At 53.9% G+C, this 26870-nt stretch overlaps 5 protein-coding genes across 5 annotated transcripts in view; 2 read left to right on the plus strand and 3 right to left on the minus strand.

Annotated features, from left to right (window-relative positions):
• AURANDRAFT_67526 (hypothetical protein) overlaps positions 1–817 on the minus strand; it is a gene marked incomplete at both ends in the record, with an annotated part of 3494 nt that extends 2677 nt beyond the window's left edge. The window contains one exon of the mRNA XM_009043079.1: positions 74–817. Within this exon, the coding sequence (XP_009041327.1) occupies positions 74–817 (744 nt within the window). The remainder of the gene's footprint in view (positions 1–73) is intronic.
• Positions 818–5858: 5041 nt separating this feature from the next.
• On the minus strand, positions 5859–6713 carry AURANDRAFT_33200 (hypothetical protein; the record flags this gene model as incomplete). Its single annotated transcript, XM_009043078.1, has 1 exon — positions 5859–6713. A coding segment is annotated over one exon (855 nt), but the record flags the coding sequence as incomplete, so codon positions are not given.
• A 763-nt stretch (positions 6714–7476) lies between these two features.
• Positions 7477–8739, minus strand: AURANDRAFT_33208 (hypothetical protein; the record flags this gene model as incomplete). The annotated part of the gene is made up of 1 exon (XM_009043077.1): positions 7477–8739. One exon carries the CDS (start codon positions 8737–8739, stop codon positions 7477–7479), a length of 1263 nt encoding a protein of 420 aa, XP_009041325.1.
• A 5336-nt stretch (positions 8740–14075) lies between these two features.
• AURANDRAFT_55360 (hypothetical protein) lies at positions 14076–18545 on the plus strand (the record flags this gene model as incomplete). The annotated part of the gene is made up of 5 exons (XM_009043005.1): positions 14076–15581; positions 15960–17946; positions 18029–18225; positions 18295–18424; positions 18492–18545. Coding segments are annotated over 5 exons (3873 nt in total), but the record flags the coding sequence as incomplete, so codon positions are not given.
• A 5893-nt stretch (positions 18546–24438) lies between these two features.
• On the plus strand, positions 24439–26870 carry AURANDRAFT_55365 (hypothetical protein; the record flags this gene model as incomplete). Its single annotated transcript, XM_009043006.1, has 9 exons — positions 24439–25068; positions 25221–25257; positions 25316–25513; positions 25564–25669; positions 25711–25914; positions 25961–26052; positions 26113–26173; positions 26221–26289; positions 26343–26870. The coding sequence occupies 9 exons, from the start codon at positions 24492–24494 to the stop codon at positions 26553–26555; spliced, it is 1557 nt and encodes a 518-aa protein (XP_009041254.1).

The following is a 26870-nucleotide window of genomic DNA, read 5'->3' on the forward strand; positions in this document are numbered from 1 at the left end:
AGTCGGAGGAGCCCGTCGCCGAGAAGATGCCCTGGCCCGTCTGGCCCGCCGGCGTCTCCGGGTTGGCGATGACGATGGGGTGCTCGGTCCCGGAGTCGCCGATCTGCAACTGGCGGAGTTCGTCTGCCATTGTCGCGTAGGACGCGTCGCGCTTCTGGAAGTCGCGGTAGGTGCTGTCGAGCTCCTCCGGGCCCCGGCCGCTCTTGTGGGAGATGGAGGCGAGTAAGTAGGCCTTGAGCGTGGCTTCGGCGAGCTTCTCGCCGCTCGCGGACTTGTACATGTCGTAGGTCGTGCTCATGGTGTTGAGCAGCGTGTCGATGTCGCCGCACGCGTTGAGGCTCATGTTGCTGAGCTTGGTGAGCATGGACCGGCCGCCGTCCTTGGGGGCGCCGTAGCTCTTGCGGAGGTACATGAAGAGGGCCTTCGCATCCGCGTCCTCGTCCTTCTCCATCTTGTAGAGCACGTTCGCGATCTTCTCGCTCACGCGGTTGCAGAGGATGTAGACCAGGGCCTCCTCGCAGAAGGTCGCCTGGGCGGCGGTCATCTCGGCCCACTTGCGGTCCCAGAGGGACTGGCGCTGGGTGACGGTCTGCGTGCCGTCGTCGTTGTCGACCGTGATGTTCGTGATCTCGTCGAAGTCCTTCTGGTAGAAGTGGACGAGGAACTTGAGCTGTGGGAACCGGAAGCGGATCTTCTTCACGAAGGCGGTGAGCTTCTCGAAGTTCGCCGCGGCTTCGTTGAGCTTCGGGTCGAAGAGTGCGATTCCATCTGCGGAAACCGTGTAGTGCGGATTTCGGCTTGCGAGTACTTGTGCCATCGCGAAGTTGAGGTGGATGTCCGGGTCGTCACGGGCGAGTCGGAGACGCGGATGGGGGCCGTGCGCTGGCTGGAGCGGAGGGGGCAGTGCCGGACCCGGGGTTGCCGGGGGCGTGTCGATCGGAGCGCCGAGGCTGAGCGAGCCGGGCCGATCTGCCGTCCTATTGGGCGGGCTTAGGCGACTGTGCGAGTCGCGGGAGGTGGGCGTGGGGATGTGCGAGCAGGATGCGCAGGAGCGAGCTGAGTGGGCTCAGTAACCCAGAGTGACACAGCCCGGTGTGTTTGGCAGTGTGACTTAGAGTGCCGCTGGGCAGCGGACCGGGGACCTCAAGGAGGCTGCCCCATCGCGTGGTGCAGCTGGCGATAGGTATCTTTGGCCACGTTGAGGCCGGACTTGCCTCTGGGGACTATCCGTTGGGAGGCCGTTGACGGGGCTGGAGAGGCCGTTGGGGGGAAGTGTCCTTGGCGTCCTGTGGCGCGCGCGCGCGCAAGGCAAATTTTCAGGAGGTGTAGTACACGTCCCCCGGGCCGCTGGCCGGATTTAATTAACAAATATTCTTATTTCGTACGGGCCGATAGTAGCGCATGCAATTGTTCGAGCTCCTGCTCGAGGAGCGGGCGAGTGCGCGTGCCCCTCCAAGTGCGTCAGCAAAGTCTCAGATGAGGCTGCCGGAGTTAAAACCAGCAATGTCTGAACTTTCGAAGGCTTGTGTAGACGACACTCTTGTGAGCCCAGAACCTGTGTGGTCCAAATCAGCAATAGCGAGACGCACGAGGCGCTACAAGATCGCGGGCTTGCGAGAGATGCGCCGCGAGAAAGTCTCATTGCGGCGTTTAGCAGGTAGCGCAGCGCAAGCTGCAATGAGATCTACTGTAGACAAAGAATCACGCCTGGAGATCCTCCAGCGGTTGGAATCTACGAGCGGTGTACCAGAAGTCATATCTGTCTCCCCATGCGTCTCAAATTGCCATTCGTCTGCTTCTCGTACTGCGCAGAAGTTTGAAGAGCGACTTTTCCAGCGGCATCAAATTCTACGTGGGTCTGGATCTCGCAACGTGACAAAAATTGTCGACATGCAGAACAAGAAGCAACGAGGCCGTGGTCCCAATATACCTCTTGTTATTGGCAGAGAAATTGATTGTATGAAATGCATAATATTACGAGAAATACACCTTGGAACGGTATGTAGAATATTAGAGAAACTGAAAACGCTTTACTCTGAACTTGATCGGATTCAAGATACCGTATGTGGGGGAGACAGTGATGAGGCATCAAGTTTGGCGTCTGTAGTAGATGATACTGCGGAGAAAAAGATGTGGAGATCGGTCCAGTTCAACACCGGCGAGCTTGTAGTGCTTTTGGACCAGTTGCGCCTTATATCCCTGGACCTAGTAGAAAAGGCGAGAGATTGGAGGGAGACGAGACGAATCACGGCATCGAGTGTTACGGCAGGCGATAACCCGAGTCGCATGGAAAGCCACTTGATTGGCCTCATGTATCAGGGTGATAATTATCTGGTAAAGATGATGTCTGACCTTGCTTTTCTTGATGACTCACCCGCTGCCCAGCATTATTTTGACACTTTTAGCTACATTGACAACCCCTTCATGATGCCCATCGATGATGAAATTCTTGAAGACAGGTGTCTCGAGGCTGCAAAACATCTATGCTCTGAGGCCAAGTGTGCAGCGCTTGTTGCTAAGACAAGCTTGCTCTCAAGCAAGACACTACGAGGCACTATGGCCCAGTTACCAAGTCTTAAGCTAATGAACCCAGCACCTCTCATCAACCGAGCGCGCGTCCCTATCTCACAAAATACACATGCGGGCATTTTGAAGGAGCAGAAGCCAAGCTGCTCTAAGGCTCAAATGTTGCATACATCCTGTGTGGAAGCAAAAGTCCTTCATAGGACGGTTCGACCGATTGAGCTTCCTGCACATCACGGTGCCCCCCCCGTTCTAGGGAGCCCGAGAAGTGAGAAGCCTGATTTTGGACGACTTCGCCGAAGAATCAGAGACCGCATTGAACCTAAGCAGCATGTGAAACTCGAACCTGTACTCGGCCTGCCAGGCAAGGCCCTTGTCGGGGTGCCGATCACGAATTTGTTCATGTCAAACGTCCCAGAAGAGTGTGCGTTTGAATTTTCCATACAGCGAACAGCAGTTCTCATTCAACGTATTATAAGAGGCAGCCTCTGTCGCAATCACAGGGATGAGTCTCAAAACGAAACCAGCTTTCTGGCTAGTTTGCATCAGCCTGCTCTCATGATCCAAGCCTGTTTCCGCCGAAATGCTGTTCAACACTGGAAATGCTGCCACACCGCGTTTCTCCATCGCAAAGTGAAATTTATCCGCAAATTTTTCGCAACTACGACGTGCAAAGGGATGAAATCTCACGCCTTGACTATTCATCCGGACGCAATCACGATAACACATGAACCCTTGTTTATCCGAAGCACCAATGCCAAGGCTGTGGTCCAAGAGGCTGGACCTAGAGCTGCCAAAGAGCTGGACGCTGATTTCGTGCTCAAGGAGATCTCAGCCAAGAAGATTCAAAGAATCACTCACGCCTCCATCGACCAGAAACCGGTCCGATCTATAGAAGCAAAAACGCATACCGCTGAACGCTCAGCTGCAGTGATCCAGGCACATGTGCGCGGTTCGCACGCTCGCAAACGCACTGACCTTAGCCAACTTGCCAGTGCCAGTAATGCGCGGAGACAATCAAGATTCGACGATGCCGTCTCCGCCGCTCTCGAGGCGGCCCTAGCCATCGAGTCAAGCGGTGATGGTTCGCACATGAAGCCCTGATTGATGATGGAGTCAACTGAGATGCCGAGTGAGTCAATCCGCCCCAAATGACGAACACGGGATGATATCCAATCCCCCTGTTTCAATCCACTTCTACCAAGCCTGTGCTGAGAACCAACTCGTTCGAGCCCTAGAGCTCAAACAAGCTCACGACCGATGCCGCCCATGGAACTTATGAGGCTGCTACGCCACCTGTGGCTGTCGAGCCGAGCTTGTTTGATAACCACTGCGGGTCTTGTATCTCAAAGTGAAGGTCCAGGGAGCCGATCTCGTGGCCAGATATATCTCGATATAGCCAAGTTCGCTTATCTTCTTTGGGCTCCCTCTAGTCCTCCCTCCTCTCCTGGACCTGTGGCTTTCTAGCCCGGTCCTCTTTGGTCACAAGCGAGGGTGCGTAATGAGGGCGCCCGGGGGCGCTGGCCAAGCTAGGTCGGCAGTCTAGCCACGTCACAACCCCGCACCCCTGCTAGGTGCGTACCACCGGCATAGCAGCCGCATAGCAGCCGCATACCACCCGCATACCACCCGCATAAAACCCGCATAAAACCCGCATAAAACCCGCATACCACCCGCATACCACCCGCATAAAACCCGCATAAAACCCGCATAGTAGGCGCATACCACCGGGCATACCGGCGGTCAACCCCCTCGGCCCGTGCCGGAGTTTACTATCTCGCTACTAGTCTACGTCACAGTTCGCTTATCTTCTTTGGGCTCCCTCTAGTCCTCCCTCCTCTCCTGGACCTGTGGCTTTCTAGCCCGGTCCTCTTTGGTCACAAGCGAGGGTGCGTAGTGAGGGCGCCCGGGGGCGCTGGCCAAGCTAGGTCGGCAGTCTAGCCACGTCACAACCCCGCACCCCTGCTAGGTGCGTACCACCGGCATAGCAGCCGCATAGCAGCCGCATAGCAGCCGCATAGCAGCCGCATAAAACCCGCATAAAACCCGCATAAAACCCGCATACCACCCGCATACCACCCGCATAAAACCCGCATAAAACCCGCATAGTAGGCGCATACCACCAGGCATACCGGCGGTCAACCCCCTCGGCCCGTGCCGGAGTTTACTATCTCGCTACTAGTCTACGTCACAGCGACGCTAGTAAGCTTGTAAAGTATCCTAACTCCACCCGCCCAGGTTTGGCCCACCGACGCCTGCGACCTACAAATACGCCATGCTAGCCGCTGGCCCTTTTCTGTGCATTCGGCTTGTACGTGGCCTGTGTTGGCCGCTAAAGCTGATCCTGCTTCATAGCCTCGGTCCGATACCCCACCCTCGGTCCAAGACTAATCGAGCGTTCTATGGACAGGGGCTCATCGGACCGCCACGTTCAAAGCGAGGGCTCGACTCCCAGTGCGTTGTTTTCGCTGACGAGTGTTGGGTCTACTAGGCTGTCGTGGCACGACTGATGATTTAGCGCCAGTGGGAATTCTTGATCGTTCAATAATGCCGATAGGTTTATTGAGTGTAGTGTCAAAGTTATTTTGGTGAAGTTCTGAACACAGCAGCAGGTTCTGCTTCTTCTCACCACTCGAAATAGATGGCCGCCGGTACTTATCCATTCCATGGTCTGGTGACAGGAAAAGGGGCGACCGATTGCCCATGGATTGAAGCGCCGACACTACGGATGATCCTTGGCTCACTTTGGTAGCTAGTGGGTCCAGTGTTGTGACATCACAAAGCCTGGCCGTCTGAGATACGTGGACGCTAGCACCCGCAGACGCGGGCCTCTTCGTTGCGGGCGCGCGTGCCGTCGTCGCTTGTGTATTTGTAGTCGACTGGGGATTACGTGAGGCATTATTGGTGCCCACTGAATACTCAGTGGCACTACTCGGCTTAGGGAGGCAGAGCTTGGGGATATTTGGATATGCTTCTAGGGCATCAGGCTCTTCCCGACATTGCTCGGGGTAATTGAATTGTTTGGCGCATCCTGAAGCATCCTGCTTGACGTCGGCAGAATTTTGCGCATTGCGCAGGCGTCGGTTTCGCAAGAGGTGGTACGTAGTAGTCGCATTGTTGTGGAGGCCATGATGAAGGGCGTCTTCAACAACCTTGCGATGAATGCCAATGGCTTCGATCTGAGCGAGGACGAGAGGGTCCGGCAACTTGGCATCTAACGTCTGAGCCAAAGCGCCCGATTCGCAAGCCTGAAACTTGGAAATTTGTGAATACCATCGGTGCTGGCGAATCTCGGAGATCGACATGCGCTTCGCAGGGTCCGTGTTTAAGATCCGTGAAATAAGATCACGAACCTCAGAGGATATCCAGCTGGGGCAAGTGTAAGTACCAGCCATGATCTTTTTGTAAAGAGTAGCAGTGTTGGAATCTTCAAAAGGTAAGTAGCCGCACACAAGTGCATAGAGAATCACGCCCATGGACCAAACGTCTGCTTTAGGTCCCCAGTATCTAAGACCAGCTATCATTTCTGGCGCAGCATAACAGGGTGAACCGCACGCCGTCTGAAGAAGAGTACCGCCATCATGGGTATTTGACAGTCCAAAGTCAACAATCTTAACCAGGAGTCCATGCGTCGAACTCTGAAGTAACAAGTTTTCTGGTTTGAGGTCACGGTGGGTTACCTCCATGTCGTGAAGGTATTCGGCTCCATCAATAATCTGGTGAAAGAAGCGACAGGCTTGAAGCTCTTCGACTCGTTTATTTCGAACAATATAGTTAAACATCTCACCCGCATCTGCGTTTTCCATAATAAGATATATCGCGGTGGGTGTGTCGAGGACTTCGAATAGCTGAATAATGTTTTGGTGACGATTCCGTTTTAGAATCTTGATTTCTCTTGCAACCCTTTGCACGTCAGCTGCCTCCACCAACCGTGATTTCTCTAGGACTTTCACAGCTACTTTCTCACCGGTCAAGATGTGAGTACCGAGTCTCACCTTACCGAAAGAGCCTTCACCCAAGGTCCGCCCCATGAGGTAATGTCCCACCGTACGAGCACGCGACCCGCACTTATCTCGATATTGAGGTCGGTAGTTGCTGTACCGACCATGATGACCAGTTTGTGAATTTCCTGGACGCGGTCGGTGACCGACCCGCGGGGTCCGTGGCTTGTTCGAAGGGCGCGGCCACATTGTGCGCACGCCCACGGTTGCGCCCCTGTGCAACAAGCTATTAATTACGCAAGATGAGGATGATATAAGATATGTGGTCCGACATGATGTTCCCGTCCACTTTCCACCTGGGTCCAAAGCTGCCTAGGGCGTACAGCGCACCAGGGAGCCCGGGCGATGGGCTGCCCCTGATTTGCGGCGGTGCGCGCGCCGACTTCCGGTCTGGGATAGTTCGCGCGCTGCTAGCGCACGCTGCGCCATAAGGTGAGCTCCCCGGGCCCGTGAAAGTAGCTTTCTAGTCAAGCAAGATAATAATAATTGGCATAAAGGGTAGGTTGAGTGTGCCTCAAGGCCCACCCCACTACCCTAGTCTACTAGCTAAACTCCCTCTCTCTAAAATAGGTTCGGCTGGCCACGGGGAGAAAGAATACCCCACGACTGCCCTCTTAAACTATTGTGCTCATCAAGCGTCCGGACCTCGCGCCGAGACAGCGCTGCATCGCGCTGTTTCTAGAGAGATAGAGAGTTTTGTATCTCCCTAGTGGCTCGCTGGTACAGAGCCACCCAATATCCTTCCCCTCCTTATGGGAGGTTATCCTCGCTAACTTGAAAAGGGATCTATCTGAATTGAGTAGCTAGTGAACTATAGCCCATGTACAACACAGATTTACGTGTATTTATTATCGAAAGCTGCCCCGCAGGTGTGCCCCCTACCAGGATTGAAGATGGCCCGTGAAATGGACAGATGTCGGTTCGCATGACTACTTCGCAATAGGAACGTTGACTAAGGACGGACGTAGAGGCAGTCTGGGCCGTATTCTTCCCACTCTGTCTTGGAGAGATAATTGTCAGGTATGGCAGCTAGGATAGCGGCACCTCTAAAAGCAAGATGGTCCGCGTCGCTGGGGCGCATGACGCAGACACGCTGCGGTAATAAAGAGAAAAGTTCACGTTCCACTCTATTGCACAGGCCCGGCAATTGCGAACCGCCACCGCAGATAATGATGCGCTGCGATAGTGGTGTACGCAAGCACGAGTCCACGTGGAGGATAGCATCGGCAATAAGTTCATGTACTCCGCATTGACTAAGACCAATGTTTTGAGGGGAAAACAGAAGTTCGGGAGCACAAAACCTCTCCGACTCAAGTCGCAGGAATTGGGGCATCGCATCCATCGGTGTCCGGCGGCGAACTTCATCGAACACAGACATGGGACATCGTGTGAGACGAGCATAACCATGATCAAGGGTTTGAAAATCAGGGAGAATGTACTCGGCATAGTGTGGACCAGCAACACCACGTTCACGTGTCGTACCTTCACACGCTACAATATCTTGTTTCCAATCTTGAGATACAAAGCACAAGCGTCGTTTGAGCTGATCTAAGGTCACGCCCTCGTTTGCCATATTGTATTGGCGGTAGCTGATAAGTTCACGTAGATGCCCGGTCAACACTTGACCACCAATATCATTGCGGCGGATCGCACATGGAATTGTGGACCCTGCAACGACAGGTGTCACCGTCGTCGCCGTGTGTCCAAAGTCGACAACTAGATTTATTTCATTCAGACATCGTTGCTGCTTCCAAACGTCATTCAAACCATCGTTCTGCATGTGAAACACGTCTTGATCAAGCTGCGCCGCAGCTTCCGCCACGCATACTGGCGCAGGCACTCGGCATCGGCCCAAGAACCCGAAGTCCTCAAATAAAACTTCGTCCATGGCACGCTGTACAGAAGGTGGCGACAAGACTGACTCCGTGACAGTTACCTTGGAGTCCCGCGGCTCACACCTCACTATATCGAAGCATCGCTTCCATACATCTCTCTGACATGCTGCGTTTACTAAGATACCACGTTCCAAAGGTCTAGTTACCTCTAATTGTGCGAGATTTCTGATATTGTAGATCTCGTCCGCCACCAATACTCTAAGTTGCTGTCGTGGTCTTGCAGTACAATTCGGCGCTATGAGTCTCGGGACTACGTCGCCACAAAACCCGACCCGCACTTCGTAGCTCCCGTTATCCACGACGCAGGTTAAAGGTTCCATGGATGATGAGGTGTGATTACATGTATAATATAATATCAATGTCGAGGGACCCGTCAGACGAGTACCAGGGTGATACAACCAACCATCCAGAGACGAGTACCAATTACTAATGCCTATGCCTTTATTGATCAACTTGAAGATCCTGCTAAGCGCCAGCGATCTCCAATAGAAGGGAATTAGCTAAGCCCTTACAGCCATTCCCCCACACCTCCAACAGCTGGCTCGTGCGGTCCCCGCACTCAAAACCACACAACAACCAATGTCATCATGATAGTAGAGCAGGGTAATGTAAAGCATGGGGATGATGGTGTTTCAAGTTGAGGCTAGTACCCTACTCAGATAGAGCTCTATCGCACGTTCACTATGCTGACAACGAGGAATTCCCTTTTTAGGTGCAGCCCCGTATTTGGAACCCCTAGCATAAACCGTGGAGAAAGAAAGTATGAGGGGAAGAGAGGAGGGGCCTAACTAGGGGCACTTTACTTGGCACTTTATGTTCCTCTAACTAGAGAAAACTCTCCAGATTGCCACGCGCGCGGCCTTCATAGGACAGGCCAAGAAGTGCCTTAAAACAGTCCACCCGCCTGCGTATTCACATCCTTCAAGATTCTAGGTCCCAGATATCGCCGGCTACTTCATCTCCGATGTCACCATCCGTTTCAATATCATCCAGCAGAGAATACTCTATATCTTCCAAGACCTCTTCTGGCTCAGGAGGCGGATCACCTGCAAGCCTCTGGGCATGTTCAAGCGTGCGCCACGCTTCATGCTCGGCAAGGGACAAAGAGTGCTTAAGGAGACGTCCGCGAGGCGTCTTGGGCGTAAGCTGACTTGGATACTCGCCACTATTCAGCCTTGCCAAGACATTCGCACCTTTCTTTAGCAACAACTTGGCGACGAATGTCTGGACGCCGGAAGCAGCTGCAATCAGGGGCGTGCCTCCATCCAACGCAGCAGCGTTGACATTGGCACCTCGTCTCAGAAGGGCCTTCACGCACGCTTTTGAACCACGAAAGGAGGCAATTATCAGGGGTGTGTGCTGTTTGCGAAACGATAGGAGGTCAACCGGATGCTGCTTAACATCAATGAGGAACACCAGAGCGTGCGCGTTCTTACCATCTGCAGCAACATGGACCAACGCCCGACCGTCGACTGTAAGGCTGTCGTCTCGAGCACCGTACAAGTAGAGTAGCTGCATACATTCAACCGATCGTCTGCCCAATGGCACACTTGCGGCCCAAGCCAATGCTGTCAGCCCTGAAACATCGACTGCGTCGACTTGTTCCTGATAAGCTCGGTCGTTGGGTGAAGCCTCCTTGGTGTGATCAAGGAGAACTCGAAGAGCATCAATGGCAGCGCTAGCCGCAGCGGACATGGCGGGTGTGAGCCCACCCTTGAGCTCCTCACGCGCAGGCTGGTACACGCCATTCCCAGAAACCGTACCTTCCTTTGTGACACTGACACCATGTGCAGGTATGCGTACGTCTCCGCCAGATTCCTCACCGCCCTGTGGCGGGCCCTTGGGTGCCTGAGTAACAACATCAAATATCAGGATCTAGCTTATCAACTTCACTCTTCATGTGCGAGTTAAGATTCGAACACTCGGCCGAGAGTAATTGTATATCGACAGACACGCCGCTTGTAAGTCGACCCGACGCACCATGATGTTCGTCCTCGCGAAAGCACTTGCGCCCGCCTTGAGCGCAATCTCGACAGTTTCGGCGACTGGGGCCTGTGCGGCGAAGTGAAGCAAGGAAGAGCCATCAAGCACGTCGACCTACGTGTAGGCTTGATATTCGTGCAAGTAAAAGATTCATGCCTCACATGATTGACGTTCGCGCCATTATCCAGCAGAAGTCGCAGGACATCACCGTGTCCACCACGTGCAGCCCAACAGGCTGCTGTAGTGCCATCGCCACGCGTGGCATCGACGGTCGCGCCAACACCTAGGAGCATGTCCACGGCATCAAGCTTCCCCGCTGCCGCCGCGACCATGAGTGGTGTTCGTCCACCAGGTCCACTTGCTGCCCCGACATTCGCCCCGCCAAGAAGCAGCACGTCAAGCAGGTCCAGGTCACCAAGACCTGCCGCAACGGCTAGCGGTGCTTCTTCTGGCGCAGGCCAGCGACCCTTGACCTCAACATTTGCACCTCGAGATATCAGGAATTGCACAGCTTTCGCATGATGACCTAATACCGCCAAGAGTAGAGGAGTCCGGCCCTCGTCATCATGATAATCTAGATCAAGCTCCGGAACCAAATCAAGTATTTCTTTCATTGCCTTAACATCGCCCAGCTTACTTGCCTCCCAGAATTCATACTCTTCATCTCCGGATGCGATGTAAAAGACCATGTTAAGTATCAGAGATAGAATCGACTTCCTCGTCACTCGCACCGGCAATTTCATGCTTCCCCCCTATTGAAAACTCCCTCCCTTGTTGAACACTCTCGCCGCCCCCCGTCCTCTAGTCATATGGACGTACATTAATACAAGAAAGTGCATGTAGATGTACTATTGTAATTTGGACTAGTTTGTAATTTGGACGTAGGAGAGCCACACGATGGTCCGCCTCTGAGGGCTGTCGCGCGGCCGGTTCTTGGTCGCCTTCGGCGCGGGTTCGAGGTCGCACGCCCCCGGGCACTCCCTGGGGACCTCGCGAGGCGGCGCTCGAAGTCCCCGTCGGATTTGGTCTCGGAGGGACCGATTTCGGGCTGCCCATCGGGTGGCAGCGCCGCGGCCTTGGCGGTGAGCATGCGGGGGCGACGCGCCGCGGCGTTGGGGGGGCGCGGGTCGATGGGGACGACGCGCCGCGGGACGACGACGGGGGGACGGGCACCGCGCCGGGGCGCTGCTAGACGTGCAGCGTGCGCGCGCGCGCTTGCGCCCGCTCCAAAGAGTCCGACAAAGAGCCCCATGAAGAAGAAGCAGAAGTCGATCACGGACGGTCCGGCGGCCGCGCTCGGGCCGCGCGGCGCGGCGCCAAGCTCGTCATCGAGCCCCACGGGGCCTACAATGCGACGCCGAAGCTCTGCGACTCTGACGGGGAGTGCGGCGCCGCCAACCGGCTGAGGATTCGGCCGACGCTGCTGACGACGGCTCCGACGGCGAGCTCGAAGACGGCGCCGACGACCATGACTCCCTGATGCCCGCCAGGCCGCAGCTACCGACGAGTGCGGGCCCGTGGAGGCCGACCCCACTGGGGTGGTCCAAATTACAACCTCCTCGAAACCCATGGGTTCGGTAGGACCATAGGACGACTTCCCGGGCGCACCCGCCCGCGAGCTTCGGTCTCCTCCCAGATGCGAGGGGTCCCTCGGGGGTGGTGGCTCGGCGGCTCCTGTGGTTTTGTTCTTCAGCTCCGCTATGTTGCCCCTAAAATTGATGTTTTCTTGGTCCAAATTGCATGGCGTCCTACAGGTGCCCGAGACCTGCCGGGCCGCCACCATCAAGTGGTCCGCGGCGCAGAAGCGCGGCTGCAAGCTCGCGTGCTGGAACAAGTGGACGCTCTGCTGGAACGCGTGGGCCAGGGCCGGCGACGTACTGAAGGCCCTTGTGGACGACGTCAAGCAGGCCAAGGACGCCGTCGCCGTCGCCGAGGCGCAGCTTGAGACGGCCGAAAAAGCCGTCGCCGACCTGCCGCGGTCCACGCAGAACGCCGTCCGCCTCGGCATGAAGGCCTGCAACGCCGACGCGCTCGCCTACTTCCGCGGCGGCACGAGCCTCGCCGGCGGCCACGCAACGCGGCTCCTCAAGGGCCGCGCGGACTTCTTCGACGCCATGGCCGACGCTCCCGGCGTCGACGCCAGCGATGTCGCGTCGATCCGCGCAAAGATGGAGCCGCTCATGGCGGTCCTCGCGGTGCTGAACAGCGAGGCGCGTCGGGCGGTCGTCCTCGACGACGACGACGCCCACGTGATCCAGCGCTACTCGGAGATCTTCGCGGACCTGTTCCGCATGACGCTCAAGAAGGCGCTCACGCCCAAGGGCCACCAGGTCGAGGCCCACTACGGCTGCTTCGTCGGCAAGTGGCACTGGCACTTCGCGGGCCTCATCGCCGCGGCCGAGGACGGCCGCCTCGAGGCCAGTGGCATGCACGGCTGAAGTCGATCGTAGACTCGGGGGAAGCACGAGTATGTTCTGTGACATGCCACGTACGTCGGAGCTCTTACGTACGCCCTAAGGGCCTCCGCAGGTCTCAAGTAATCCCGGTAATGCTCAGCCCTAGGAACTCCGCTCAGCCTAGGCTTGTAAATTTAAGGTAATCTCGGCGAGCTCTTTCTGCGGCAATTACCCGGTGGGTAATTACCCTTCTGCGGTAATTACCCGGCTATTACCGGCAATTACCGAGGCCTCCCGGGCATTACCCGGTACTCCGCCTCCCATAGCAGGAGCCGCTGGCCACCGTGCGGCCGCGTAGCGGCCGCGGGTAATGACCGATGCCTCCCGGGTGGTAATCCGGCTCCCATAGCGCTATGTAGCGAGTGGGATTCGCCCGACATCGGTGTATGCGGCTTGTAGAAAGTAATCGGTATGCACAGTGCAATCCTGGAAGAGGGCAGCGGTGCGGAGGTGGAAGCGTCCACGGATGAGTGCCAAGACCGGCTCTCCGAGCTGCAACGCTTGCTCAAAGTGGTGACCCTCGATGAAAAGTTAGAAGCTCGCGAGAGCCCTCTAAGGCTCGAGACGCATCATGATTTTCTGCTGAAGGAAATGGCGTGGATGGCTGCAGACTTCGAGGTAGAACGCGAGCTGCGGTGTTAAATGGCTTAAACAGCATGGGTATCTTGGAGATAATCGGGTCTTGCGTGTAGGAAAGCGGCATGCGATTCTGCGCAAAAAAAAATCCAAGGTACCTTGCTATGATAATCCAGCCGTCGCATCGAGTTTGTTCGCGTTCTCCTATCTAGGCAATCGTACAACATTTCAGGGGCATGGAGAGCCGCCGAGAGAAAAAAAACCGTGAGCGCGAGGTTTTTGGGGAGACAAAGTCTTTTTGCATCATGACAAAGCTTACTCACACAACGTAGGTAGCAGTTAAGAAGCTAGCTGGACGTGTGTCTCGTCTAGTGAAGCACTTCTGGGTGAAAATGGGCCGCATCATTGGATACAAGCAGCGGCTAGAGTGGCAGATATCACAGCGCAAGGCGATGGACAAGCATTTGGTGCATCTTGTGCGGCAAACTGAGCAGTACGCTGGAGACCTTGCAGAGCGTATGAACAAGTCGGCGCAGTCAGATAAGATTACCAGAGAGGGCGGCGCCAGTCATGGTGCTTCCATGGGGCCTACAACTTCAGACAATTCGAAGAGCACTCAGAAGAATCCGCGAACTCGGCATATGCACGATATTGAAATCTCTGAAGGTGAATATCACGAGGCAAGCGAGAACGGGCTCAGCTTAAGTTCGCGACTGGCGGTGGCAGATGCTTGCGCCAGACAAGCTGATGCAGCACGACCGTTCCTACTAGATAGCACGGTCAGGCTTCGGCCGTACCAGCAGGCTGGTCTAAATTGGCTTGTGTCTATGCACGAGAGGCAGTTGAATGGTATTCTGGCAGATGAGATGGGTCTAGGCAAAACGCTACAGACCATCTCGTTGCTGGCACACCTTGCCGCTCACAAAGGTCTTTGGGGCCCACACCTCGTAGTCGTGCCAACGTCATGCCTCGTCAATTGGGAGTCGGAGCTAAAGAGGTTCTGCCCTGGATTCAAGATTGTCACTTACTACGGAGCAGCCAAGGCTCGAAAGCAGCTGCGCACTGGATGGTCTAAGGCTTCAGCTGTACACGTCGTGGTCACCTCCTATCAGCTGGCTGTGCAGGACGCGTCTATCTTCCGCCGCAAGAAGTTCTATTATTTGATACTTGATGAGGCGCACAACATCAAAAATTTCGACAGTCGGCGCTGGCGCACGCTCCTCGCATTTCAAGCACAACGCAGATTGCTCCTCACAGGCACGCCTCTGCAGAATTCGCTCATGGAACTCTGGTCCCTAATGCATTTTCTCATGCCTCATATATTTCGGTCGCGCCATGAGTTTTCGTATTGGTTCGCTAACCCTCTACAAGGTGCAGTTGAGGGAAAATCCAAGATGTCCGAGGAGCTCGTTAGACGGCTCCATTCAATCATGCGTCCTTTTGTACTGCGTCGCCTTAAGAAGGATGTCGCCAAGCAGCTACCTGGAAAATTTGAGCATGACGTGCCCTGTCGGCTTTCCCGGCGCCAACAGCTGCTGTATGAGGAATTCATGGCCCGCAGTTCGACCCGATGTGCAATGGAAAGAGCACCGAGTGGCAGTAATTTTGTCTCCATGATGAATGTTGTGATGCAGCTGCGCAAGGTTTGTAATCATCCAGATCTATTTGAGCCACGTCCTGTCGTCGCACCTCTTGTGTTGCCAAACCTCGTGTTGGTGATGCCGTCCATTGTATCTGCTGCAGTTGTTGACATAACTGTCAATGATATCGGTGGCAGTGTGCTGTGTCAAGCCAAGCTAGATGAGGACCCAATGCCGCTCGAATCAGTGCGCCATCTCCTGGCACCTGTGAACTTCGTGCATGAAGCGCGCCGCCCGATGTTCTTGGAGGACATCAATTTGAGTGCGGAGCTCACACCACAGGCGCTACTTCATTCCCTTGCTCTACATCAACGCCACCTACATGCAGCCGTAGAACAAGACGCAGCTAGGGTGCTATCTCGCCATGTTGCAAAATGTGCACTAATTGTAGGTGCAACCGCGCCTTCAAATGTCTCATTCTCCACCCGCGCGTTCCTTGCTCGCAACTTTCGATATGCTACACCAATGAATACCGCCTGGCGTGCCGTTACCTTGAGCGGTAATAATGTTAGCGACAGTAGCCGCGTGTATCCAACGGATGACTGGCGCCGGCTTCAGGCGAACAGACATCGATTCGCGTCATCACGCACATTACGGCATCAGCTTGAATCCTGCGCAACACTCTCAGGTCGATATCAGAACCTCAACAGCATAATAAGACGTTTTGCTTTTGCAGTATCAGCGGCCGTTTCACCCGCGCCAATACTCATTTTAACCTTGCCATTCTCATCTGCGTTTCCCATTGCCCGAGCGTCTGCTCCACGCCGCGAACCACACGCGGACGACGTGATAGCGTGCTGCGCGTATGTTTCTGCCGGAATGCGACCAATCCATCACGTAGCTCTCGCGCTACGGGTTTCCTTCCCAGATCGTTCGCTCATACAGTGGGACTCAGGAAAGTTTCACGAGCTTGCTCCGCTACTGAGACGCTTAAAGAATGGCGCGCACCGTTGTTTAATCTTCACTCAAATGTCGAAGATGTTGGACGTTCTCGAATCGTTTCTGTGTTGGCATGGACATAGCTACCTGAGACTCGACGGTGGAACTCCTCCGGGAGAAAGGCAGCGCCTAATGGATCGTTTCAATTCAGACGCCTTTATCTTCTGTTTTGTTCTCTCCACTCGTTCTGGTGGATTGGGTATCAATCTGACAGGCGCGGACACCGTGATTTTCTACGATAGTGACTGGAACCCTGCGATGGATGCACAGGCCATGGACCGGGCACACCGCATTGGCCAAACTCGTGACGTGCACATCTATCGCCTAATATGCATCGCCACCGTTGAGGAAAATATCCTTCTAAAAGCACGCCAGAAGCAAAAGCTCGAATTCATTACGCTAACGGAGGGAAACTTTGATAGCATACAGCTTCAGCAGAAAGTTGCTAACGATCGTGCTAGCGGCCTTCGAGACATTTTATCGACTCAGTCCAACAATACTCCTGAGGTTGACATTGCCGCTACTCTAGCCGAACTCGAGGACGTACAAGACGTCGCCCACGCACGTGCAGCTGCGGCTGAGGTGGCCACCGCAGCTCGTGAATTTGATGAGAGCACACGCACTGATCTAGATCCTGGAATCGATGATGAAAACGTTCCACTCACGTCACTAGAGCTGAAGAATCCCGAAGAAGAGGCTGCGCGTGAAGTGGCGGCAATGGAGGCAGAATTTGCTGCTTGGCAGGAGCGTGCTGGACCGGATCCCGAGGCACTGACGAAGTCCTTGAGCGTGGTTGAAAGGCAGGCACTTACAGAGCATGAGAGTCGCATCATCACCCTGCCATCTGGGGCTACAGACACGAAAGCTTTCCTCACGTTTTCTGAACGTCGACTCATGGAGACTATCGAGAAGGAGAATGCCGGAGGCGGGCCTACACTGGACGTCAACGAAGTTGAGTACTCAAAACAAATCGAAGAGCGACGTGCATGCTCTGAAGGCGAGCTCCTAGCAACAGATATTTACTTCGTAGACGACACGCGCGGCTCCGCGAAGTTGGGTCTTGACGAACATGAATTCCTGAAGCGTCGTCGTCTAGCGCTTCTGGCCAAATGTAATCGCGAGTGTACAGGGGCTGCATGGGAGACGCGCATAGATGCAGTGACCAGCGACCCCTTCTGGTACAATGTAGACACTGCAGAAGCAACCTGGCTAAAGCCGTTGGTTATCCAGCGCCGAGACGCTGATGCTGAGGCTCGACGGGGGGGCTATGGAAATTGGCCAAAAAATGTAGCAGCGCGTGTCACGGCCATGTGTGAACCAATACCTACTCGATGTGCATGCGCGCTTGTCTGCCGTAACTGGGCAAAGTCGTGTGCGGAGGATCATCTGCTTGTCAAGGTTTTGCCAGCGGAGCAAATCGATGGATGTCCAGACCACAATCAAAATTACGGTGTCGTGCATCCTCCGACCAAGATGGATGTGCTCAAGCGTAGTCACGATTCATTTCCTAGCCCCAAGCGGCCCAGATCATTTTCCGTCCGTGACTGCAGCGGCCGAAACCAAAAGATTCCTCAAAGCTTGCCTTTGTCAAAATCACGCGTGTCCCTGCGATCCGCGCTCGAAGCTGCGCTGCCAGGTGAAACACTTGTCCTGGGGCCGGGCCACTACTGGGAAGATGGGGCAGACCTAATTGTTGAGGTAGATGTTCGTGTCATCGGAGATGTGACAATGCCCGATCGCGTTGTCATTGAACTTGGGGGGGGTCTATGCTGGCGCGCCCATTCTGGTGCTCTTGTTGGTCTAACTCTCCGCCGGCCACGAGCGTGTACGGAAGCGACATCGGCTCTCATGATAAAAAATGGTTTTGTCGCATGCCACCGCATCATTGTAGATAACTTGGGCTCTGGTGGAGCAGCCATTGTCGTCCACGGTGGTCCTTTTCCGTGTCTTGAGTGTGCCTTAAAGAGGAAATATGAGCGCACATCCAAATACAGACAAATTGGCAACCGTCGCAGGTGCTGGTGTGCATCTTGATCGCAGCACCGTGGTCAACGCTACTGCATCGGGAATATTTCTTCAGCCCGGCGCAAGAGCGACCCTGTCCCGATGCAACATCTGCAACAACGGCTATTGCGGTCTGTCTGTTGCGCCCGAAGCCGTTTGCTTTCTTAAGGACTGCACTCTGCGCCAAAATGTTTGTGCTCACGTCGCTGTAAAGCATTCCAGAGTACTGATCCAATATTTTATCATGCTTACTTCGTTTTGTACCCCCATTGCATAGGCTTTTGCAGGGTCAGCGATTGCTCTCAAGTGTAATGATTTCTCAGCAGACGCCGACAATGCAGCCCCTATGCTCATCCAAGAACCACGTGCGTTTGTTGTTGCAAGGCACAATATTGGCCTGGGTGACTCTCAGCAACGTAAGTGACCCGCACCTGGCTTGCGCGACGCCCAAGATCAAATCGTGCATGTCCATAGCAATGTCCGCGTGGCCTGTGGTAACTGTCCTGCCTGCCCGCTTAGGCAACTGCCCGTGTGTCGCACCCGTGTGTTACACCAAAAACGATATCCTATGTTCGTCACACTCACATTCTAGTTTAGACCGCGCCCGCCCCCCCGGCGCCTGAGTAAAGCCCCCAGCCGCCCGCTCCAGCCGCCGACCAAAAATTGTCGGGGGCGTTTCGTGTTCCCTGGAAAAAAAGAGGTACAATCCCTCAGGGGTCATTTTACTCCTGTGGCGGGAGACTAGACTGAGGTATCTTATCTGACTTAGCTTGAGGTTGGCAGTGCAGTGTGCTTGTATCTAGAGTCTGATTTTAGGATGGATATAGCGAGCGACGGAGGATACATATCTGGATTTCCATGACGTTGACCCTTTTTCCTTCCTACTCACTTAACTCCGGCGATTGAGGACAGAGAGCCCGATCGCAGACTAGGCTACCTACCTGAGTAGGGAGTCTACTAACTAATTATTACCATACCCTAGTCAAGAGTCAGGCTGAGGGCAAATTACCACCATATTTGGTCCCAGCTACCGGAAACTGGAGTCCTCAGAGTCCACCCAGTCAGCGCTAACCGCTGAGTGGGGGTTCGACAGGCCAGGTTTCCAAGAACCAGATACAGAAGCAGGAGCCTTAGCACCCACACTTAGATCAGAGATAGGTGCGGTTCTAAGACCGCTTGATCTCAGTATAGGATTACGAGGATATCGTGCACCTGATACGATGGACAGTGACGACGAAGATCTGATAGAACCAACGGTTCAGTCACAGCCACGTACTGTCTCGGAAGGACAGATGCAAATATTAGGTGACATATTATCGCAAGCGGACTTGTCGGTTCCAGCGATTCCTCCCCCGTCACCAGCGCCGCCTCGAGACGGTGCAGGAGAAGATGATTTATCGAGCCGCCAGAGCGACACGACGTCGCATGCCTAGCTACGGCAGGTGATGATGCCGGGGAAGGTCCGCTTGCGCTCGGCGTAGCCCACGCCACAGAGGCTGACGCCGTGGGTCTCGGACGTACACGCGGCTGCCCTGACAGCCCGCCGCGCGGTGGCGAGCGATTCGGGCGCCGCGGAGAGTCTCCGAGTCGAACCAGCGCCGTTCCCAGGAGCGCGGCACAGTCGTGCGCCCTCCTCGAATGTGGAAGTCGGCGGCCTGGCGGGTCCGGACCCAGAGATGCCAGGGGGCGCCGAACCAGCGTGCTCGTGCACGACCTGAAGTCGCCGCTGCCAACCGACACTGGATGGGACGGGAGCCCGAATGCGCCACCGTCAGCCCGTGCACGGACTACGTCGCGCCGGATTCCCTGACGAGCAGCGGGCCCGCCATGGTCGGACCGGGGGGGCGGCGACGGCGGTGCGAGCTGCGGCACGGGCTGGCTCTTGGGCTGCTTCTAATGCGCTCTAGATTAGGCCTGTGCGCTACTTTCCTGGCTAATCGAAGATTACCTGTATATATCCATCATTGTGTATATGAATATCAGATTCTGCATTGCGTTGTCTTCATGAAAGCACTCACAGTCGGTTTCACGACCGACGAATCTTCTCTGTGCGACCAAGTTCAACGGTGCGACTTTTGTTGGCGAAGACTGCTTAGTTACGCGCAGCTTTAAGGTATAAAGCCCGCATCTTTCGGGATAAGTTGAAAGGCGATGGTACAAAAGGTGAGTAATTCGAAGACGGTGAATTCGACAGTTCCCTGCAGGGCAGCAATGGTTAGGGTCGACCGGTGACAACATAAGAAGCCCAGACTTGACACTTGAACGCCTATCAGATAAGTGTATCAACGTTGTTGTCAGAAACTTTGAAAGCTACCCGGTACACGAAAATATACCAGCTAGGTTCGGATGCACGGTGGATATCCTTTTGTATGTGTATGCATACAGGCATATGCGCGAAATTACTGGGAAGCTTTCCTTGGAGCTAGACGCAAAGATAGCGGCTGAGTTTGTATTTGATGAAAATTACTGGAAGAGGCGATGCGTAGAGCAGTTCATGTTACGGAATTGCCAAATAAGTGAACACGGCTTGACTTGGAAACAGCTCTTCTTCGAGACATATCTTCAACAGGTGCGCATCTTCATAGCATCCACGTTTCCTTAATCGGCCGAATCTCACAAGTGCCTCGAGGAATTTGAACCTGATTCAGAGGTATGTCTTCTGAAACTTCCTATCGAGGTTCCGCGAACCTCCTGTAGCGCAGGGCTCACGCTTGCCCGATCTTTTGCAAGCCGTCAGTTCCTGTCAAGATTACATTTTTACTCTAACAGTCAGTTCTGCTGCATCGTCTCGTTTGTACCCAACTTTTCTATGTAGACACGGCAGCTTTTGGGACATCCTGACGTCGAACTAATTTGTAAAATGGTGCGTTCCGTAGCAGCCTAACATTCAATAAGATGATTCGTAGTTGCCTAACCTCACCAAGCTAGAAATAACATATGGCGTGAAAAAGATTGGCATGAAATATGATCGAATGCTGTTTGGAATGAAGGTCAGTCCCGCCTAGATTTTCGAGGAATGACCTTTTGCGTGAAATCAGATATCTGATGCGAACTGCTTAGCAAAATGTATTCTCGATTGTGAAAATTTGACTGCCCTGGCTCTTCAGTCGAATTTAATTGATGATGATCTTCTAAGGATGTTGATGACAGGATTGATCAAGGTGCAGCTACCATCATTCTCAGAAATCATCTGTTGTTTTTTTCAGAACTCGCAAATCACCCATCTGGATCTTGCGCACAATAAGATCACAAACCACGGAATCCGCTTGCTATCAAAACTTCTTGGCGCTTCTAGTGTATTGACCAGTCTAAATCTAGCTGATAATCAAATACATGCTGAGGTAGCATAAAATAAAGCAAGAGAATCTGCAACTACTGACCTTGTTAGGGCGGGCGCTACTTAGGGCGGGCACTGAGAGCGAATGAATCACTAGTGGAACTAAATTTACGCCTCAACCGCCTTGTCGACGAAGGCGGGCGCATGTTGCTGGAAGGATTCTGCTCCACTTGCACGATCACCAGCCTAAACCTATCCGGAAATTCACTGTCGAAAGAGTCATCAGCTGCGCTCGTTCACATTCTCGAGGATGGGAACCTACCCATTCGGTCGCTCGATCTTTCTTGTAACGAGTTCATTGATGAGGATATTGAAAACATGGGACAGGCAGCCGAGTCGAACAAGGTGAGTATTTTACAATGTCGTGGTTCATACAAGTTTAAATTTTGTTCTCGTTTAGATTTTAGTGAACATGGACTTGCGCATGAATAGCACAAGTAGTGATGACAATATTGTCTATGAGCACATTCGAAAGATACTTCACCGGAATGAACTCAGCTTGCAGGCGGGCTTGTAGGGCTGCCGACCCGGATTCCCGTGGCCTGGCGATACAGAGCAGGGTGGAAAGCAAACGAGCTCGCTGAGCCGGTAGCCGCGCCGGCACAGAGACGGCCTGCCCGGGGTGTGCCGGCACAGTCGAATCCGGCTTGTGCCGGCTTGTGCCGGCACATTCCGGTGTGCCGGCACACCGCGCGCGGTCCGCAGAAACGCATCTATGCAAGTTTGGAGCTATAAAAGCAGCTAGTTGGAGGCTAGTTACTTCTTCTGCGCAGGACCCCGGTTTCTCGCAGCATCGGGAGTCGTATATCATCGCCCCTATCAGTTCCCTTCAGAGGGGCTCTCGGTTGGTCGGTCGCCGCGGCCGCCGCCGCCGCCGCCGCCGTCGTCGTCGTCGCCGCCGTCGTCGTCGTCACGCGCGCGTGGAAATTCGAACCCACAATCAAGAAAAAAGGATGTCCGGACGTAGCATTTTATTCCGTCCGGAAGGACGAATTCGTACATAAACCACACGAAACGACCATCGACCCAGGGGCTGCCCCGTCGGACGCGAAGATCGCGACCGGAACACTATATAACGCGACGCGCGCACGATGTCATGACGCTGAAACGCACTGTGCCATGGCATGATGTTCAAAGCGACTCCGGGCCCGCCCCCTGGGCCCCGGTCGTAGCCATAACGTGCACAGGGGCGCTTCAAGCAAATTAATTCAGCGTCCGAGGGTTAGAATGTGTTCCCGCTCAGGCTGTGCCGGCACACGCCCAGGCCCCGGCCCCGTTGACTTTGGGCCCGACCAAATGTGCCGGCACACCGACAAAACGCTATTTCTGGTTGTGCCGGCACACTTCGCTTCGCCAGATCTGCCGGCACATTGTGCCGACACAAGATACACCCAGCAGGGGGTAGACGCGCGCGGAATTTTTTTCCGGTCTCTAGCCTCCCTTTAGGCCCCACTCGACCCGACTAATATCCTGGCGCGGCAAGCTTAACGCAGATAGTCCCCACCGCGCGGCTGGCGCCTCAAAGAGTTTTGCTTTCACCCTGATACAGAGATGGCAAGGGGGTAGCGGACTCCGATTCGGAAACTTGAATACAGGGCCGCAACCCACGCCCGGGGGCCACCCTTCACGACGCCCCAGTCGCACCGGTTCCGCCAGCGGACTCCGACGGTAGGGTAGTCCGTGGTGAACTGTCGGGGCTACGCGGTGGCGGTACACCGGCGTCTGTGATTAAGCACAATCAAAGTGCGCTTGGCGATAAGCCAGCTACCTAGGGAGCCTACATTCTCCTTGGGCTATGCTACCCTAACTCGGGACTATGCTATCCTCCCTATGCTGGGACGCTCATACTGGCCTATGCTGGCTATGCTAAGTCTGCCTTATACTGGCTATGCTCATGCTATACTATGCTGGTGCTTCATACTAGCATACTCGGATTCTAACAAGAGCTACTAGTCTACTAGAGTAGTGGAAGCACGAAAGGCGAAGCGGACGGTGCGGATGGGGAACGAGTCCTCCACCTCGAACTACCGGGAATCAAGGGGTCGGGAATCATTGCAGAATGGATCTACAACAGGAACGCGTCTTTCAAGTCAACAATCGTCTTCGAGCGTCCCCCCGGGTGAGTGTGGCAGTTTACTTTCCCTTTCCAGCACAGCAATAGGCGCGTATTCTGTGCCCGGATCACAACGCCGACAAGCTCAGTATACGATAGCGCCCACGAACAAAAAACTATGACCTATTATTCACAGAATGCAGGTTCTATGTGACAGTACCTGCGGGTATACGGCCAGGCCAAGAGTTTCCCGTGAAATCTGTGCACTAAAACATTAACTTCAATTAATATTATCTTTCTGCTAGGTTATCGCTAACGGCCAACAACTCATGGTTCGATGCCCGCCAGGAATACGGCCAGGTATCTCGTAGATCGGTCTGTATCCAGAAGAGGCGTGGTACTTGCTTGCAGGTGAACGCATCGTTGTTTCAGCACCGCGTTCTTCCCAAGGCACGCAGGCATACATGGCAACTGCACGCTGCGGTGTTATTTGGGTGACGTTCAACGTGACCGATTACCCAGGTTCCTCACGGTGTTAGAAGTGGTGAACAATTCCCAGTCCTTGTCAACAACCAACAATTGATGGTTACGTGCCCGCCTGGCATTGGGGCGGTGTCATCACTTGATACAGTGTGCTCATTTGATCATCGATTTTGCAGGTGTCCGACCCGGCATGCAGGTTCGTCGTGGTAGTCCATATTCAAATCCTGTTGAACGCTTCTATTTTACTTTCGCAGGTGCGTATCATGGTCCCAACCTCTCGTCGAGGTACCAGCAGCGTAAGAGGTCGATTCATGATGGACAATAGACAGCTTCATAGATGCATGGTTCATTTAGGTGCCAATTCTGCTGCAGGATCAACACAGGGTACAAGTTCGCTGAGCAGCCCCTCGGCAAACACACCATCGAACGACACAGTTCGGAGCCCTTTCGGGAATCAAATGTTTGAGGTAAATGTACCGCAAGCGAGCATGGCAGCGTTACCCATCATTTGTACATAAGCTAGACCAGCAACAGAAATGTAGCAATCTAGGGTGTGCGCCCAGGCCAAGCATTTGCTTTGATTGCAAATGGCCAGCGTGTGATGGTCACCTGTCCAGCGAATGCACGACCTGGACAAAAGATCCGCTTTCAATTGCCGATCAAGCTCAGCTCTGATGAGATTCAGTCAATCAAGCTTAATTACCAAAAGGACGGCTGGATTCGCTGTCTATCTACAGACCTAACATTTCATTGGGTACGCAGTGAAGCAGAAGCTGATAGTGATCACGAGTCGAAAAAGAAACTAGAATGGGCCTTCGAGCGAACTGCCTTCGTTCGGGAACTACGGACCTTGACTGTGGGGACATCAACATCGAAGGCGACCCACTCGCTGCAACTTGTGCCTGCGAAAGATGCTGCTCTGTCCACTGTAGTGCCCGCAATTAACAATGGCACTTCGCTTGCCCAGGAGCTATCACGATACGCAGCCATGCCCTTTCAACATAAAGAAGCCTGGTTTCGACAACAAATTGCAAAGTTGCAAGTGCCGTGGGAAGATGGACACATAAAGATTAATGTTCGACGTGAGAATCTTTTGGAAGATTCAATGGAGGCTACTGAGTCAATTACTCAAGCCGACATGCGCAAAATCTTTCGGTTCGAGTTTATCGCAGAACCAGGTGGGCCAAAAGACTATTTTGTCTAACGAGCCCCCCCCCCCCCAAAACGACTTTCGTTTAGTTCGCCGCACGATGACTTTCATTTAGTTCGCCGCACGATTGTGCAGTCATAATCGGCAAATCACTCGGTAGATGATCTCGCCTATTTGTAGGTGTGGATGCGGGAGGTGTTGCACGGGAGTGGTTTCAGTGAGATATTTGCGTCCAACATTGACCTGAGGGAAAGCAAATCGTCCTTGGCGTTTAGGCTTGTCTCGGACATGCTATTCAATCCAGACTTTGCATTATGGTCATACAGCTCAATAAACCAAATGTGCATGCAGATAAATCCGTCGTCGGGCATCGCAAATGATGAACATCTCCGCTACTTTCACTTCACCGGCCGCTTGTTGGGTAAGGCTCTTTTTGACCGACAGATTGTAGCTGGACATCTCGTCCGACCCTTGCAGCTAGCCAGAGTTTTGCTGTACTTACGGCATTGAAGCAGTTACATAGGTACAAGCACATACTTGGATGGCCATTGACGGTGGCTGATCTGGAGCAGCTGGATGCAGACACATATGCCAACTTGTGCAAGCTGAAAGATCTTGATGATGTGGAGGTGCAAACTGCTTTTGGGCTCAGACTGAAGCCAATTCGCAGGTTTGCTGCCTCGACTTTACCGTCACAGAGGATCACTGGGGCACAGCACAGACAGTAGACTTGAAACCAGACGGTGCAAATTGTACTGTTACCAACAACAACGTTGATGAGTATATTCAACTACAGATGCGGTACAGGCTACTTGACCGTGTCAAAGAACAAGTGAAAGCCCTCCTTATCGGATTCTATGATGTTGTTCCGGAGGTTGTGTCTCAGTGTTGTGATAGAGGTCACTAGTGGTCTGCTGTAGGCGTTACTTTCTGTATTCGATTTCCAGGAACTTGAGCTGCTTTTGTGTGGCCTCCCAGAAATTGATATCGAGGATTGGAAACGAAACACAGAGCATATGCACCGCGTGGGCAACTTATCACTCCTTTTATATTGCTCTATGCTACACCAAAGGTACACCGGGGACTACGAACGGAAAGGTGCATCTCACAAGGTAGTCAAATGGTTCTGGGAGGCTAGTATTATGCAACGACTACGATTTCACAGATCGAATTTTCATAGGTTGTCGTTGACGATTTTGATGAAGAACACAAAGCCAGGCTTCTTCAATTTGTGACTGGCACCTCTGGGGTGACTACCCAGAGGAGAAAGTTCCAATTTGCGTACCATCCCTTACTTCACAGGTACCAGCGCAGGGATTTCGCGCCTTGCAAGGCAACGATAATAATATTCGCAAGTTCACTATCAATTCGATCCCTGAGACCGTCTCGGTTTTCCCAAAGGCTCATACTTGCTTCAACCGAATAGATTTGCCCCTCTACGACTCGAAGAAGAAACTGAAAAAATTTCTGACCATGGCAATTCAGATGGAAGCAACTGGCTTTGATATAGACTGAGTGGTCTCGTTGTCTTGATCCACCCCAGAAGTCTAGCTACTCGCCGTCTCACGGAGCTCATTGGCAAGTTACCCCGGGGGCGAACGCGGGAAATACGACGCGCATAAAGCCCTCAGCTGCCGGCTAGGCGCCAAATGACGCACGGCGTTATTTACCTGGGCCGTCGCCACGGCGCTATTTGCAGAGGTTCTGCACAGTTAGGTAGCCCGCGGGAAACTCGACGCGTTCTAGTTTGGGGCCCGCCAGCGGGCCCGCCCACCTATGGGAGCCGGATGCGGGAGCCGGATTACCGGGTAATGCCCGGGAGGCCTCGGT

Source organism: Aureococcus anophagefferens (genome assembly GCF_000186865.1).
Source record: "Aureococcus anophagefferens unplaced genomic scaffold AURANscaffold_41, whole genome shotgun sequence".
In the NCBI taxonomy this organism is placed as follows: Eukaryota; class Pelagophyceae; order Pelagomonadales; family Pelagomonadaceae; genus Aureococcus; species Aureococcus anophagefferens.